Source organism: Oxyura jamaicensis, chromosome 3 (genome assembly GCF_011077185.1).
Source record: "Oxyura jamaicensis isolate SHBP4307 breed ruddy duck chromosome 3, BPBGC_Ojam_1.0, whole genome shotgun sequence".
In the NCBI taxonomy this organism is placed as follows: domain Eukaryota; kingdom Metazoa; phylum Chordata; class Aves; order Anseriformes; family Anatidae; genus Oxyura; species Oxyura jamaicensis.
The window spans coordinates 67,739,965-67,758,400 of NC_048895.1; the positions used below are offsets into that span (position 1 = coordinate 67,739,965).

The 18,436-nt window shown below is 38.9% G+C and overlaps 1 protein-coding gene across 4 annotated transcripts in view; it reads right to left on the minus strand.

The window, feature by feature from the left end:
• Window positions 1-7,721: 7,721 nt before the first annotated feature.
• The window catches only part of DSE (dermatan sulfate epimerase), a 33,597-nt gene continuing 22,882 nt past the window's right edge, over window positions 7,722-18,436 (minus strand). For all 4 annotated transcript variants that reach the window (XM_035320598.1, XM_035320600.1, XM_035320599.1 and 1 more), the window contains 4 exons: window positions 18,154-18,407; window positions 14,314-14,553; window positions 12,587-12,794; window positions 7,722-10,822 (listed from right to left, as the gene is read on the minus strand). In XM_035320598.1, the coding sequence (XP_035176489.1) occupies window positions 9,061-10,822; window positions 12,587-12,794; window positions 14,314-14,553; window positions 18,154-18,407 (2,464 nt within the window). In that variant the 3' untranslated portion in view covers window positions 7,722-9,060. The remainder of the gene's footprint in view (window positions 10,823-12,586; window positions 12,795-14,313; window positions 14,554-18,153; window positions 18,408-18,436) is intronic.

The following is an 18,436-nucleotide window of genomic DNA, read 5'->3' on the forward strand; positions in this document are numbered from 1 at the left end:
TACATTTCAGGGGTTTCCCTGAAATTCAGTAGCTGTTGAGATATTTCTCCTCTTTGTCCAGTTGTTTTTTTTAAACCAAGCACACATCTTAACATCTAAAACATTGTGTAGCAAGCATGTTTAATTGGGATGAATCATGTTCATTCAAACCTGAAACCACCCCATTAGATGCCCCCCAGGTCCCAGCAGGGGAAGAGAGAAAATAGTTGATCCTTCCCTAGTCTCTCTCTGTCATTCATACTGTACACTTTCAACACATCCCCCTTTTTCAGGCTGAGCAGCCTGTAGTAAAATTAGTTGTTCTTTGTCTGATGGGCTGTATACCTACTATTTTTTATCCATATTGCCACCCCAGCCATTCTCCAGGATTTGGGTAACCTTTTTGACATGAAGTGACATGGAGGGGCATACAAGATTTGCAGTGCACTGAAGGTGGATCACCATTTTCCACACCCGCATATTGATGTTACTTATTTTTCTATTTCCTTGTAACAGTTTCTAGAATATTGACTGTTTTTTTATCATCTTTGAAGCAGTGAGCTGCTATTTTATTAAGATGCATATTATGTAAAAAAATATCAGTCTTGAGGATTAATTTCAGTCAGCCCAGAGTCCATCAGTTTATATATTAAGGTAGGAATGGGTTTCTCTTTCATCACCACTTAATCTGCATGTGCCATTTTGCTTTCTGGTCAGACAATCTAGTAAATTATATCTGCAGTTCTTTAAACCAGAAGTTCATTTTTTACTCTGCAGAACAACTTCATATTATTAACAAATACTGTTGCCTTGATTTATACCCTCTTTTAGGTCACATAAAAGATTGTTAAGCATTATTCTCACAGTACCGATGCATTACTTTTTGCAATTTTTAGAAAACTTAAAACCCCTGAAGACCTTTCTTCTCACTCCAGAACTGCCTGGTCTTTTATTTTTTCTTAAATTCTGCAGGGCACTTTGTCAAATATGTTTTTGAAATCCAAATAGAATCAAATCAGATCTCCTTTATCCACCTTCCTGTTCACCATTTCACATCATGTTAATATACATATACACTAATTTCATTCTTCACTATAGTTTCTATTTAGCTGCCCCTTACAAATACCAGAAGTATTTATTTTTCATTTCACTTTGCAACTTTATTACCAATAAAAACATTTTCTCTGAAAAAAATGTATTTATGACAGCTGCATTTTCTTTACACAAAAAATACTGCTGTGAAAAATACTCATTTTTCTATGCAAATTCAAGTTTCTGGAAAAACAAATGTAAAAAAGCCGTGCTGATTATAATTTTTTTAAACATCTTACCAGACGAGGAGCAAGATGAGGAAGTTTCAAAGTTTCAGAAAAGATGTCTGAGAAGAAGTTCTCTTTTTTTTTTTTTTTTTTCTTTTTAAATTGATTAACTTTCCCATGTTTCAAACTCAACGTGAAGATCCTCCACATAAATTGTGAGAACTAATCTCTGTCCCTACGTGGGTAAAACAATGGATGGGTTTATTAGTAGCTACTTCCAGTTGGAGACAATGGATAGCGTACCTCAAAACCAGAATTCACTGTGTCTGGACCAGTGTTGGATGTGTTGGGATGGGAGGAAATGGAAGCTCTGGATTTCCTCCCACCCACATTGAAGGTGACACTTTTGCAGTGCCTGAGCTGTTGCCACAGCCACTTTAATGCCCTAAGCACTGCAAAAAAAAAAAACATAAAGAACATCAAAAAAGTCAGACAGATGGCCATTTGAATCCCATGACCAGCAAAAATGTACCTCTTATCACCTCCTATAGGCAATTTCTTAAAGTAAAGTTGATTAACAGGGTGACACCCTCACAAATGAACCCAGACCCTTTCCATACCCTTCAGCAACAATGTAGAGGAGACAATAGTGAAAATAATTTCTTTGCTCCTAATAAATCAGTGCTTTGGTGATGTTTTTCCACTTCTGCTGCCAGGTGTTCACTGTGGCTGCTTCTCCTACCCCCATTCAGGCAGCCCTGTATTACATGGGACGCTTGTCTGCGTCTCCTGCAATTGGCAGTCAGGCTGTGTTTGGCTTTATGGTGGGGACAGGAGCTAATGGCGGTGAGAGGAGCTCATCAGCTTTGTGTTCACCTCCTGGGCAAGGAGGGGTTTTTCATGCTCTGAGAGACTTGTGCACTGGATTGGAACATGTAGATGAAATCACTGTGGAGGTACTGTCCTCCTCATGGTGGCAGGGACACAGCTGCATCTGAGAACCACCAATTGAACATGGAAGCCTGAAATCTGAAGCAGATAAAGTTCATGCAGGGTAAAGACAACAGCCAAGGAACCCTGCTACTTCACTTTATGTCTAATTTTAGCCGTCTTTTGTTTCTCTGTAATAAAATATGAGTTCAGAAGCAAGCTTCCTGGGAAAAGGGAAGGGAGCTCCGTGTGAAAAAGGATTAACCCTCCTCTCTGAGCAAAATGTTTCCAGTAAACACTGCAGAAAGAGGTGGGAGAGAGGAGACCACCCGGGCTGGAAGGAAGGGAATGCCTGTGCTATGAATCAAGTTGTGAGGCTGAAACGGTGATGGCTCCCCAGGGGGTACGGGCAGCCTCGGGAATCTGGGGGGCTGGAGAAGACCCATGGTGGAGAAGCTGGAGAGGCAGAGAGAGCGCGGGGCCCCCTGACCAGGCTATTGTTAGCATCCGGTTCCGTCAGTGCATTGTTCTCCCAGGGCAGCTATTTCTTGCTCTCTGAATTAACACTTGTCTCTCCACAAACAGCTGTAAAGCATTAGCTGGAAAGTGGTCAGAAAGTTTTCCATTAAAGAATGCAGCATTCCAATTTAATGGTTGTTTTTGCATTGATTCACGTTAAATTTCATGCCTTCCAAGGGGGATAGAAACAATGCTAGAATGAAAAAGAAACCAGATATTTTCAGAACAAAATGGTGATTACTGTAATTTGAAACATTTCCATTTTGATATATGCTTTATTAAAATGAAGAAGTCAGATGAAAAGAACATTTATCAAGTTTCACCTTAATGTTTTAAATTCTGTCCTTTCTTCAGACATTTTCTGGGTGGAAAAAGCTGTAGTCCAACTAGTTCTGCAGTTGTGTCAAATGTATAGTATTGGTCTTGAATACAGCAAGTGTGTGTTCATACATGCTGAGAGGTTTTGCCAATAGTTCATTTTGTTATATTCATCTTAGTAAATCTTTGCAATAGGTCATTTATTTTATTTTATTTTGCAGGACTTTTACTATTTGTTTGGTTTAGCAAAAGACTGCTTTTGTTTTTGCAAATCATTCTTTCCTAGCTGCTCCTGTGAAGGTCCATCCTGTCCCAGATTTCTGTTATTAGTCTTATCAAGCTCAACTTCCTCTTTATTAACCTAAAAGCTTGTTCTTTATTAACCCTAAAAGCCATGGACACAATGGAGCTTGAACACCACAGCACTGCCAATAGGTTTCATTTTTATAATGACTTGTTTCTTCAAAAGAAAGCATTGTATTTCTCACTTCCCAGTTAAGAAAGACAGATGGAAAAGTCTTCTTATTCTAGCAAAATTCTTGTAATACTTTTTGTCTCTTTCCAGGTGAAATTAATGCTTAACTAGTGGGAGTCTTGCCTGCACACAGCTCTGCACCTACCCTCCAGGTGGACTGACCTCCCCTGGAGGCCCATTACCTCGGTTTGTGAAACTGAGGAAGTTATTCTGGCTTTATGACTGAACCAGCCTTACTTGTTTGTGAACTGCCATGCAGCTCAATGGCACCACATAAATCATTAATAATACTAATACTTAGTTGAGCAGCAGCCTGAGAGGTAGCACTGTGTCTGTGCATGTACAGCTTACAAGCATTTGTGTACATTATTCTGGTATTTTAAGACATTACATTTATTAGCAGTTTTTGGCTGAAAAAGAATTTTAGTGGGTAGGAAGGAACCAGGATGGCCAAACTAAGCACAGCTCCTAAGGAGACCCTAGGGGGTGAGCTGTGGTGCTGTCACACAAGCCGCTGCACCAGCTTTCTCTTGCTGTTATTTACTGCTGGTCTTCTAACACCACAGGTTCACAGAATCTCATTTCTGGACAGTGAGCTTCCTGTAACCAAATCACGTGGCCTAGAGCAACCAGCTGCCTGAGGGCTTTATTGTTCAGCCTACATTAACCTACAGTCTATATACACCGTAACTCAGTCTGTGCAGCACTGTAATTACTGGCTGTGATCTGTGGAATATTTGCTGAGCTTGTAAGAAAATATATCGTATTTTCATAGGATTAGAAAGGTAGAAGTTGTCAGGTTTTATGGAGAAATCAAGAGGCCCTAGTGTGCAGATTATAGAGTTAGTTCATTTGTAGTCAAGTAATTCACCCTGAGCAGCCAACTAGTCAGTTCCAAGAAAACAAAGCTCAGTCTTTTTCCCTTACTATGTAAAATGATATGCCATAAAACTACTTTTGCAATTATGAGCACATTAAAACCCAAACATTTTTATAGTCTCATATGTATGCCCTTTATTCCTCATGTCTTTGCTGTCTTCACATTACGCCATAGCACAATGCGATCTTGGTACTGCAGAACATCTGAGATTTCATCCTGTTCCACTCTTCTAATGTGCATGGCCTAATGCTGTCTGATTATATGCTACAAATATGTTTCATATGCTACAAAAAATGTGTTACAAAAATCTGTAATTTTTCATTCAATTAATCTTTTCCCCTCTTTGTAAACAAGAACTAATTAACTATTTTATCCAATTTAACTAATGGTTCTTCAGTTCATGGTTCCTTTTCACTTGCCTTCAGTTTCCCATTTTGTGATCCTTTGCTGCCCAAATTATAGTACGTAAAGAGATTTTTTCTAACAGAAAGGCAGTGCAACAGATGAGATCCCATCCCTTTCAAAGTTTCCCACACATAGCTATTTTCTTGCTATTTTTGTTAACGTGAACTAAAGCAGAGAGGATATGGCCCTGTATATATGAATTCATGCTTAGTATCTCATGGTTACTGCAGTCATATTAAGATTTGTTGAAAACTGAAGATAAAATGTGAATTCTTATGAAGTTACTAGTTTTTCCATTGACTACGATAGTAACGAAGGGAAACAAAAAGTTAAATTAATCACTCATCTGTATTAGTTATTATCAGGAGAAAAAATGATGCTTTTTTTGTTTGTTTTATTACTATTTTCTTTGCAGTGCTTTGACATTATTCATTTCAAGGTTTAACTAATTTAGAAAACAGCCTGTGTACTGAGGACAGTATGGACATACCCTGCAGTGGATTGCATGGGCCTCCTGCTGCAGAGTACTCCTGGAGTCATCCACCATGGAAGGATAGAAAATAAAATTTTGTCTTCATTAGCCGAGTCTGACTTAACTAGCTTAAAGTTATCCTGCTGAATTTTAATGGAGTAGACAGAGGAAAAGGATTAAAGTTAGACAGAAGTAAATTTGATTCCAACTAAGATTTTTACAGACCCAATAAATGTGATAGTAATGCCCTCCTGGTACAAAAATACAGCTATTTTCCAAATATTACCTGCTTTCAAACACTAAGAAAAAACTGTTCTTCAGTGGAAAAATCATAGGCCAACAGAAGAATTTGATATATTTCAGACTATAATACTTCAGCATCAACTTTGATATTACAAGTTTTAAGAAATGAGGTAATGTGCTCCCTTCCCTTTGTTTCCTTTGCTCACAATGATGCATATAACATACACGCTCGGTTTTTAGTTGATCTCAAAAATCACTTAAAAATCTAAGGACCAGATTCTGCCCTCAGACATATACAGAGCTACTGGTGAGCTGAATTCTCATTGAACAAGCTTCAGAATAATTTAGACTACAACCTTAAAACAAATGCACTTGATAGACCATCGAGTATTGAATAGAAATTGAGAAGTCAGATGGGTCTCTTAAGGAACCCCTCTACATACACCCAGTTATAGAACAGCCATTTTTTCCTGTGATCAGAGACATAGAAAATTAACATTTTCAGAAACCAAAAAGAGGGAGTCCAGCAATGGGAGCAGAAGCATGTGCGGGAAACACTTCAGTATCGTGACTCCATTTAAAATCGAAAGTGGAAGATAACTTTGCTACTGGCTACCATTCAATGACATTTTGTTGTTCATTATAACTAGTCCAAGTGAAACTTGTGGTAAATGCCTCTGCCAGGGACATAGAGGTCACTGTGACTGCTTCTGTCCTATATTTAAGACAAAGACCCAAAGACAAGGACAGCAACCTCTCTTAGATCAGTAAGTGTTAAGGACACCAACCTTAATGACAACCTTACAGTCCTGTTGACACCTCCTCCGCACTCCCACCAGCCAGTAGGGCTAGCTGGGCTGATCCCATGTGCCTGCTCCTCCTCATTACACTTCCTGCTAATGCACGGGCAGATTTTTCAGTGCATGTCGCCCTCTGAAGGCGTGAATTGTTTATTTCTGGCTTGTGACACAGACACTTCCAGCCCGCGGCCCAAGTTCCTGTTTTCTGACATCATAGAAACATCTGTTCTTTCATTTGCTTCAAATTCCATTACAACAAATGATGATCTTTGTTACAGAATGATAGAAAAAAGAAGGGAGAAGAATGGAAGTGAAGAATGGAAACAAAACTTACATGGCCATTGGAGAGGCACTTTTAAGGGGCTTTGGCCTGGAAAGGAATAGCTAAGAGATTTTTTTCATGTCTGAAATATATACAGGACAATTATGGACTTCATCACTGGTTGAAGCAATGCTTACCTGCCCTATCTGACTAAAAATCATATCTGTGTAAGTTGGACCAGAGTGGCCAGTAACAACACAATTCAGGTAACTCATAAATCATTCGGAGAGAGGTATCAGGTGCAAACCAAGCACAAGCTGGAACAACCCTTAGTTTCCCACTTATGCAGAAATAGACCTCATCTTCCACTCAGGAGGATGGACTAGTACATTTAATTTCCCTTCATTCCATCATTACCTGTAATTAGCACTACCACAACGTTTGGAAAAGATCTCTAAGATATTTAGTGCAACCGTCCTCCTACCACCAATATCACCCACTAAACCATGTCCCTAAGAAGTCCAACCTTTCCTTAAACACCCCCGGGCTGGTGACTCCACCACCTCCCCAGGAAAACCGTTTCAATGCCTTACCACTCTTTCTGAGAATAATTTTTTCCTAATTTCCAACCTGTCCTACATGGAACTATATGGAGTTATATGGAGTGAAATTCCCCACATTCAACTTCCTTCACCTTAAGCAATTAACTGGGTGATTTGAAATAGGTGATTAACCACTTTACATGTCTTTTTCAATTAGCAGGGAAAGGTGTCTGAAGGTGTTTCAGGTCTTAGATAGACTAGTAATCTGAAGGCTCTCTCCACCGCCTACAGACAGAGCAGAATTAAGTGGAGTCCTACATCTTTGTCCAGACTAAGTATCAAATTTTGATGGCTAAATCAAGGCATTGCAGACTGTAGCAGGGCTTCTGTGTATGAATACAGTGCTCAGAACTGCCTCAGTATCTGGAACCTAGTGAAAATATTCTGATCTATTCACTGAAGATGTTAGACAAGAAAAGCTCAACACATTTCAATACATAAAATCACAGAAGGTTTAAAAATAGCAATGTAGATAATAGCTACTTAAATGGGCATAAGGAAAATGAAATAAAGTGTCATGGTTGAACAAAGTATGTATTGTAATTACCAGGAAAAGTATTTTAATCAAAGAAAAACATTTTTTCCACAGAGACAATTATAATGTTTTTATTTAGCAAATCTACTGGAAGAATTGTTTTTCTGTAAAGACATACAGATATGCCCCAATTCCATAGAGTTGCCTTTCTCTCAAAGGGCTATGATTTTTTGAAATCAGTTTAATTAACAGAAGGGAACATATGTAGAGATGTCAAACTTATTTTTGTCATAAATCACATGATTCCATTTACCACTAATCCCCAAATAATTGACCCAAGGGCCACCAAGAGCTTGCAGAACTCTTGATGGTGCTTTATTGTGGAGTGTACACAATTTTAACTATCCTCTGTTTCTAGCCATGTGAACAGAAAAAAGACATTAAATACTTCCTTAATACCCTTTTTTCCATACTGGCAATTGCTGAGGTTACCACAGGATTGTTTTTTTTTTATTATTTTATTTTTTATTTTTTATTTTTACAATTGCATATGGAAGAGCACAGATATAGGGTATTATTTCCCTAAGATGCACTTCAAACTGCAAAACTTTTATGAGACCCTGCCTTGTAAAACTGAGGACAGACGCTACAACATTCATCTTTCTGCAGTCTAAACTTGACTGAAAGAAAAAAATGCCTTTTTTTTTTTTCTTTTTTTTTTGTTTTCCTGAGAATTGTGTTCCTTTATACTTTGAACCAGCCCCTTATTTGCTTTCTGCTACTGCCTACTAAGCATTGTGCTGCTCACTTGGTAAGTACTGACAGGATTCCCATCTCCTACTGTGCCAGATTGTAAAGCATGGAAGAAATGACATGATGTAAGGCTCTGAAATAATTATACAGGAGTGTCCCACATTGAAGCATTCTTTGGTCTGGCAGAGGGAAGTAAAATCTACTGCTAAGATATGCCCTGTATACTTACGTTCAAATGTCCTTTTCTTAAGAGCATGTCCACAGACATCCATAGCAGCTTGGAATGATAAGTCACTAAATGCAAATCCAATTCTGTATAAAAATTAAGCCCTTAGAAACAAATCTCTTAAGAGGGCTCTTCTCACCAAAAATTAATTACAACTTTACATTACTGAACTCTGATGAACAAAGCATAAAATTCCCACAGATGTGAGGCTCAACTCAAAACTTAGAGGAAGAATACTCGTTAAGTACTTAGTTTTCTGAGAAATTCTTTGCCTGCCTTATTTGTCAATCCTTTCTGGTCTGAAACCAATCTTTCCCTAGCTGTTTTTGGAATGTTTCAGAGAAAAAAAAAAAAAAAAAAAAAAAAAAAAAAAAAAAAACTTTGAACTTTGGCCCTATTAGGGTTAATGCTTTTGCATAGACATATATGACCATAAACTGGTCGACTAATAGAGATCTTCTGCTAACATTGTGACTGAGAACACGAAGTATACAGCCACAATAATATACAGCTGTCTACTAAAAGTATTGCATACAGACATCTTTGGCCATGCAGTCTCTTGGCCTTCTGAAAATATGTGAGCTGCATTGCTAACATGACAAAAAAAATAGCAATGTTGAGAATGAGAAAGAGGCGGGTGTAAGAGGCCGATATTGATGGGGCACTGCTTCGAGCAGTTGTCATCATCTGTGCCAGCCCTGATCGGCCTTTGATTGACACTCCAGTTTTGTGCTTCACATAAGTGATATCTGCAAAATCCAAAAGATCTTTCATTTCCTCATCTTCATCTACAGGCAACTCTTTTTGTGCTTGAGTCTGTGCCTTTTGACGCACTTTTCTTTCATTTACCTCAATTTGTGCAAAAATGTCAGGAACAGCATCAACAAATTTGTAGCCTTTGGTTACCTTTCTATTTTTCTTTGCTCTGCCATGCTGCTGCTGCTGCCTCTGTGAGATTGCAAATATTCTGTCAATGGCCTCCTCTGTCTGTCTTTTATCTGAAAACCTCAACAGGCGCTCAGCAGTCTTCCTAAAGCTAGCTGTGTTTTGTACACGAGATAGTATCTGCTTCTCCAGCTGCTGGAAAACTGGCTTAAAACGCTGCAGGTTCCTCTCCACAATCCCTACATAGTCCTTCACTTCTGGCACTGCAGAGCTCCTAATGGCAGAGGCTCGGTCAAAGACAATTTTCTGGCGGTCTGCAATAACCTGTGCAAAGGCAGAACGGGGCCCTTCCTCAACAGTCCACAGGTAAACGGCATAAGCGTGCTCACTGGTGGTAACAAAGACATCCAGCTGCTGAGAATCTCCGCGGACCGTGAAGCTCTGCACATCAACGGAGGGCCCAATGAACAGGTAAATGGCTCTCGTGACAGGGTGCCGCAAGATGGTTGTTACATTCACGTAGTTTGTTCCATTGTAAGGGTAGCCCCGGGGATACATCCTTGAGGCAATGGTAGCTTTCTCACTGTGGCCAGTATCATCCATCCAGTACATCTTATATATCCCATCACGGTGTCTAATAAATGCCCCATGGACCCCATCAACAACTGTTTCTTCAAAAGGCACATCCACATTGTGGAAGAAACTGGTTGCTGCCTCTAGGGGACTGTCATCTTCTAGGTGGATTTGGTCCACCACCAACAGAAGCTGAGGATGGAGAAGTATAAGGTTTCTTTGCAATTTTCTCAGCTTCAGTTTAGGATTGTATGCATCCACTCCTTCTCCCCTGATAAAAACCACTCCGCTTCTCTCCATGGCAGCAACCACTCGTCCCTGACAGTCACCAGCCAAGTCATGTTTATATTTGAGCCACTTTGAAGAACAGTCCTCTGTAATCTGCCCTTCCCATGGGGAGAAGCAGCTCTTGGACACAGCAGGGGAAAACATCAACACATTATTAAAAAAAGTATATTTTGGCCCATACAGAGCTTCTGTTATGAAAGGTACACCATTGGGAGCAAAAGTAAAGGAGTTCTGGTCCGGGTGTTCATGACCAGCATTGAAGTTCCTCCATCCCTTGATCCACTCTTTGTACTTGTTCTTATGAACAATATCATATATTGCACGTCCTCCCAGCTTTCCTGACTTGAAGGAAAGGAAAGGCCTGTTGATTTCAGCTGGCAAAGCACTTCCATAAGTTACCACTCCCCAGTCCTCAAAGTAATGTAGCTTTGGAACCCCAAAGTCTGGTGGAGGTACAGAGTGCAAACTTGCATCATACCTGCCAAAAATATGAGAAAAATGGGTTTAATAATCACTTGACTGATTTCATCAGTACCCATACAAAACTCAAAACGCTCAAAATACTTATATTAAGGAGCAACCTAACAATATAAAGTCCACAGGTATCCTTCCTGAACAAAAAATAAGCATATAGTTGTAATGCTATTTACCATACTAATCTCCATGCAAATTTGTAGGAGTCAAATTAATGTTGTATCATTTTTATAGAATAATAACCTGTTCTACATTTAGAACAAACAATCCTTCTGCAGTCCAAAAATAAGAGTACCATGAACTTTCCTCAAACAAGCCACGTTACATTTTATAAAGCTACTGACTGCAATACAAATATTTTAGAAATCACATTAGAAAGGCTGTAGGCACTATTTGCATGTGACAGCAACAGTTGCACCTACCTGCTAACTACTTAACCAAGAAAAACAAACAGAGAACCCGCTTCCTCAAAGTTGATGACTATAGGAACAAACAGAATTAATAATAAACTAAAAATTAATAAAAAATCTTTTAAAATGATTTTTAATGATATCACATAGTATATGCTATTTTTTTTTCTCCTGCTATGTTGAAGAAAAAATTTACAGATTTCTTGTATAAATTCCAAGATATAAGAAATCTGTTTTAAAAAAAGAGGTTTTAATTCCTGAAAATATTAAAGTATTTATAATTTTTGTTTAATTTGATTTACATGAATTAAAACAACAACAAAAAAAGCAAGAAAAACAACAACAGGCAGGAAAACAAAACCCAGCCTTCTGGTATTGTATAACTAAAATGAATGAAACCATCATGAAGTATAGTATAGAACCATCTAACCTCTGTTAGATGGTTCCTCATCTGAACTACTCTCCACAACTAATCAGGAGTCTCAGTCAGGCCCTAGACAACCCCAGCTCGTGTGCTGCATACAGCTTCATGTAGTTCTGATCAGCCCCCAAGCTGCAGAGCTTAGGAATTTGCTCTAGAGCTAGTGGTTCTTGATGGAGATCCCCCTAAAAGCAGACCTCTTTCTGGAGACTCCAATGCAAGTGGATGTGCTCATCAAAGGAGCAAAACTGCAGCACAAGGAAAAAGCAGATGCTGGCATATTCAGAACTTGTTGTTGTTTTGACTCATTTGCTATACTGACTCCTCAAATGTATTTCTTCTCTCTACAGACTGAGGGAATTTTTATGTAAATTTATATGTACATCTTGGATCTTCTCATTTCTCAGCTTTTGTAGACTGACATATAAGTAAGCAGAGGTGTAAATTACAAGGAAGGTATAGGTGTAGTCATCTATCATATTATTTTCTAAATATAATTTGCTAACTAGTATGCACATACAACTAATAGCATTCATTATCTTTTATATTGCTTATAGTTTTTTAAAAGAAATCTATGCTTTAAATATTTGTCTTACTAATTATTAAAAAAAACACAACATGATTAATCAGAATAGATCAAACAAGTCAAAGAATATACTCAGAAATTTTCAGTCCTTTTGGAAATGCATGTATACTATAAAACAACAGACAATGGAAGTAAAACATGGAAGCACACATAGGATGAGACAAAAGTGTTGCCTGTAGCAACATATTCTGAATATCCTTGCCAAGTGAAGTTCTTGTGAGCCTAAAAACTCAGAGCTGCACATGGCCAGCACAATCTCTTCTTCTACAGTGCAAATCTAAAGATAACAGCTTATCACAAGTGGCAAGCAGCTGTCTGGTCCCTTCCAAGCCCACTCATTCCCTTTCATACCAGAGAAATTCAGTGTGGAGAGTGCACCACCTCTGCCCTTTGGATGGAGTCCCTGGGCCCTCCACCACCCGGTTCCTTCTGATCTGCTCTGCCAACCAGTTCCCGCTGCCATTGCGCATGACAAATTTGTCTAGAAACACCAGCTGGCTCTCTGGCCCATAGAACCAGTTGTAGTTGGAGTCCGCAATGGCCACAGTTCTCTGAAACCCTTGGGAAAAAAAAAGTTAAAAGGAATGTAAGAAAGAACAAATGATGATGAAACCAAGCAGTAAAAACACAAACAGAAGCAGCCTTTTCAGATGTTCATACACCTACTCATAAATGAGCCATAGACACATTACACAGTAGCTGTTTCCTTCTGCTGTAGGTAACTTAGTCACCCTTCTTCTTCAGCTATAAGCTACAGACAGTCTAAGCACTACAAAAATGTCAAGTGCTTAAATTTTAAATTGCTTTTTAAAGCAATATCCCATCCACTTTTCCTCCTCATTCAAATCTTGCAAAGATAACTTTCACTTTACAGCTTTTGCTTTTCCCATGTCAATCCAAACTCTCCAAACAACAAAAGAGAGACTCCCTCAAGGAAAAAACAAACAAAAAACAGTTTCACCCTGAAACAGTTAAAATGAGTTCACTTTGCTTTTTTGGAACCTCTCCCCAGCAAATGCCTAAGGTATCGCACGGATTCAATGTAATTCCTTACACATCTGTACTAGCACGCCAAAGCTGCACTCCCCTCTTACACACAAAACTAGACCTGGGCTTTCTAACACCCAGTGAAGTTATTTCACTATCTTTTTTAAGAGGACTTTGAACAATATAAGTTCCTAATGAACTGTCCTACAAAGAAGTAACACAAAGCCATCACTGAAAACTTACAAGGCTATCCAAAACGAAATCTCTTCTGAAACCTACAAGTGGTTGGCAGTATTTATTAGGTTATATCTGTTTGTAGATTTGTAGATCTCCATCTTTTAGCCACAACTAGGATTTCATACCAGAGATGCTGAAACACGCTGGAACACTGGAGAGATTCAGCATGAAAACAGAAATACTAAAAAGTCTGCAAAACAGACCCATCAGTGATGTCTGATATTTCTCTTTAACTCTCACATTGATAAAAGGAAATGATTTGTGTACCCCTGGACTGCACTGAAAAACGTATTAGTTAAGTCATTTACATTTTCCATATGAAAAATATTTTGAAAAAATGGTTATATGAATGGATTTCAATATCTGATAGAAAACTGGGGATCAAGTAAAACTTCCCCACACCTTCTTGAAACTTTTACCCTGACTTTATGATTTGCTACTCCTTTCACACAATATTTTTAGTGAGATTATTTTTCTTTTTGGGAAAAAAAAGAATCTCAAAGAATGTTATTTTTCAAACAGAAAAGCCCCAAAACAGCTGAACTTCAAACTCTGAAAACCAGAAATCAAGTTCTGAAGTACTGTTTTTTTTTTTTTTTTTTTTTTTTTTTTTTTTCTCCCAAATAACGTTCCTCTCTTTTAACTGATTCTAAAAGCCAGGGTTTAATAAACAATGGTGTTCAATAAAAAGTGATAACAAATGATATCACTGTTTCCATGCACGATGAAGGCAAAATCCAGGGAAAAGGTTATTTTAAATATCCAAGTACAATGCTAATTAAAAATGCTGTACTTGATGTAGGAAATTTCTCTGAGAATTAGAAGATCCATCTTCATTGGTCCAAATGACCTACCTGGCAAGACAGTCCTGTACATAAATGCAAAGTGCTGCTTGAGCCAGGGGTGGCTGAAGTGATTGATATCAAAGTGCCTTTGGACAAGAAACATGTACTGAAACAACGATCTGGTTGTGTAGCTGCCATAAGCCACCCCTTCGTAGAGGGAGCCATCTGTGACATCCTGCAGCAGGACCACTGACTTCTCCATGATTGCCAACACTTGCTTGGTCCACAGGTAAGCTTCCTGAAGGTAGCCTGAAAGAAAAAGATGTTAGCAAATCTGGTAATAGCACTATAGATCATAGATGATGTCACCTGTATTCCACAGTGGGATCCTTCACAGCAACAAATCCACAAGGAAAACTGCCAGAGCTCTAAAAGATGACCTATCACTGCAGAACTCCTGTATTTCTAGGGTGAAAAATAAAACACTATACTTAAACACAATAAAGCAAAACTTACAGGAGTGAAAAACAAAACAAAAAACTATAAAATACATTTTTGCAAATAATGTGGGATTATGCTTTCCATCTTAAAGTGAAAGTTTCCTTAATGCATTCAGAACATGCAAAAAGGGAAGAGTCACATGAAAACTATTTATTGCATTTCAAATTAAAGTGGTAGGAAAACAAACTTACAGTCCCCACTAGAGGGCTCTATAAAGTAAATATTCTGTTCAGTCATTTTTCACTGGAATAATCACTGGTGCGATAAAAGATTCTCAGAGTTTACAAAAAAATTGACACTTGAACTGCACTTAACTGACATTCTATTAAGACATGCTCTATTTTAAGACATTCTGTGATTCTACTTACGTTTTCAATGTGTTGCACAATCTAAAGGATTATCTAAAATAGAAGTTCTTTTTGGAAAAGATTTACATGTTTAATTCCAAATGCAGATTCCTCAATTCCAGAATAAAGTTAGTCGTCCAAGTAAGCTAAGGTCCAGCCTCCACAAATACAAGTCCTTATCAGTTATACTTCTTCTAAGGAAAAGAATTCCAGAGATCTTATTATTTAGGTCTGCTCTATGAAAATCAAGAGCTGGGAAGAGGTTGCCCAACTGGATTTGGATTCACTGGCTGGAGAGGTAGGAATAAACAGAGAACAATTGCCTTGCATGTCTATATGGCTACTTAGTGACTACGCAACTCAAAGTGTCTGGACACAGATTTAACCAGACTTATTTCCACTATATAGCGGAGCTCAATTTTAGGACAGCTGGCACACGTTATATCCCATTACTTGGTGTAGTGGTGCCTGATGAATGAAGCACACGTGCCAGGCTGAGGGAGTATGAGCTACATTCAAACCCGCTACCAAGAATGTTTCACTTTATTGCCACAATTACTGTATTTATGCTCAGAGTGATGAGCAATTCAGACTTCCTAGCAGTCAAGACTGCCAAATTCTGCTTAGTTAACAGAGAGGAAAAAATTGCAATGTCTAAGTTAAACAGACAACTTGATTTTATCAGGTTGTCAATCTGATTCTGATTGATGTTTCATTTAGAAATATACAGTCTGGATGTTTTGAACTGTTTTCATTTGAAAAATCTGCACTATTTCTAAATTGCTCAAGTGTTACTGAATTTACTTTTTTTTTTTTCCAAAAATATGAAGTTTAGTGAAACGAATATTACCCAATTGATGTTATCATTGTTTGACATGAAGCATACTTCTCTCTATACTCTAATTAAAAGCAAAATCATCTTGTAAACTGCCAGCTTTTTCCAACAATGGAGGATCAGGGAAGGATGGAATTATGAGGAATTTAGCAAAATCCACTGAATAAACATGATGATCTCAGTCTTCAGTTTGTGGAAAGTGAGATAGGAGGAAAGGGAATAATTTCTACGTATACCCTTCCTGCTTTTTAGCATATGCACATTAGTGAATGCATTCGTTATGACAAGCTCTTAACAAAAACATGATCCCCCCTCAAACACAATAGGTGCCACATTTTTTTGAAACACATTCTTTGTGTGTCTGAGAGCCCAACAGGGTGCAGATGTGCCCTTGCTTACTTAGCAGGGCTGAACAGCTTGACAATACCATCAGCATCCAGAAACTAGTTTGTCCTTGATTTGCATCAAGTACTTCCATCAGGTGTCATGTCTTCAAAATACGTCTAGCACATAAATAAATACTTGATAAAATACTGTACTGGGTCTGGCTGGGATGTTAACTTTCCCTGCAGCAGCCCATACAGTGCTGCGCTCTGCACTTGTAGCTAGAACAGCAGTGGTATCACACCAGTGTTGTGTCTGCTGCTGAGAAGTGCTGGCACAGCATCAGGACTCTCTCTGACCCTCCTAGGGGGTGGGCAAAAAGTGAGAAAGAAACATCAGCAGGGCAGCTGACATAAACCAACCAAAGGGATATTCCATACCATATGATGTCACACTCAGCAATAAAAGGTGGAAAAAGGAAGAAGAGGGGAGGGGTGGGCTCTCGTTGCGAAAACGTCTGTCCTCCTCCCGAACACTGGCTACGTGCGTTGAGGCCCTGCTTCAAGGACGTGGTCAAGCATCGCTCATTTGTGGGAAGTAGAGAGTAATTTCTTTCCTCTGCACTTCCACATAGCCTTTACTTGTTTTGTTTAGTTATTCCCTTTCCCCCTCCCTTTTCCCCTTTCCCTTTTTTCCCTTTAGTTGAATTGTTTAATTAATAATAATATTTCCTTATATATATATATATATATATATATATATATATATATATATATTTCCCCTTTTTAATTAAATCATCCTTATCTCAACCCGTGAGTTGTTCTTTCCTTTACTTCTTCCCCTCCTCATCTGAGGAGGGGGAGTGAGAGAGCGGTTGTGGTGTTCAACTGCCTAGCACGGTAAAACCACCACAAATACTGACACATTCTTATAAGCAAGAGCTGGCTCCATGATTTTCACTTCTCAGCCAAGGTACCATTGGGTTTTAAAGCCAGGATTTCTCACCTGCTCTTTCCTTCTGACTCTAGGACTTACACTGTCCTTTACAGTCTGCATCATTTAAACAGGAGGAGAGGGATATTCCCCATGTAGAGCAGGCAAAAGCAACTGGGGAGGGTATCTATCTGGAGACTGGGCAGGATGGGTTTAAGTTCCCAAAGCAAAGGGGGAGATGGTACCCAGCACAGAATCTCAGAGAAAGCCTGTGGGATGCAAGACTATCACTTAAGGGAAAAAAGGTAAAATCCTGCACCTCTCCTTAGCAAAGGATGCTGAAAAGAAAGGTCCAGAGCTGTGGTCTGTGAGTGGATCAAGCTATAGCTTTGCAACCATCTCAGGGGAGATAGGATAGAAGTCCTGATAAAAATACCAGCTGATACTATTGCCTGGCTCCCAGGTCAGAGCATAGGGTGTTTCTGAGTACTGACCTTCTCGATGCATTGTGCAAGGAGACCAAGTGCATCGCTCCAAGGGAGCAATGGCACACTGCCCACAGGCATTAGAACAAGCTCTGAACTGATAATCTGCCCTGAAAAACTAGACTGGCAACCCAGCACATGAGTGAAGTGTTAATTTTTACCAACAGTGAAGTAAGAAATCCAAAAACAGTTGGATAGCTATATTTATATACACAGCTATAACATATATATTATACCTTGTACGTCTGCCCACAGACTTTTGTTCTATTCAGTAAATTACATTTTTCTAAGCAGCACATGAGCAAACTCAATACAGCTGAGCTCTCAGAGCACACAAAGCAGTACACCTTCGCAGCTGGCTGCCACAGATGCTTAATGTAGAAAGCGCAGAAAAAAAATATATTTATCAGTTTCTGTACATTGTTTCACAAAGGAGCGATTGAGTTGATGAATTGTAGAAAAGCATTCCTGATTTAGCACATACCTTGATTCATCAGAACCAGGCTTCCAGCCAGCAGGGCCACACAGTTGGTAGGCTGGTGGTTATGGAGGTACTGGAAACCCCATCCACGTCTGTATGATGTTTCGTACATATATCCCGAGGCATTGGCAATTACCTCAAGAAATCTCTCCTGTTGAGTCTTGCTAAGATAGCTGTACAAGAAGTCATAAGCTGTGGCAAAGCCAACTAAGGAGTGAGCAAGAGGGACCTCATCCCATGGGGCATCCTTCACTAGCCTGTCAATAAAGAAAGATGCCAATTAATT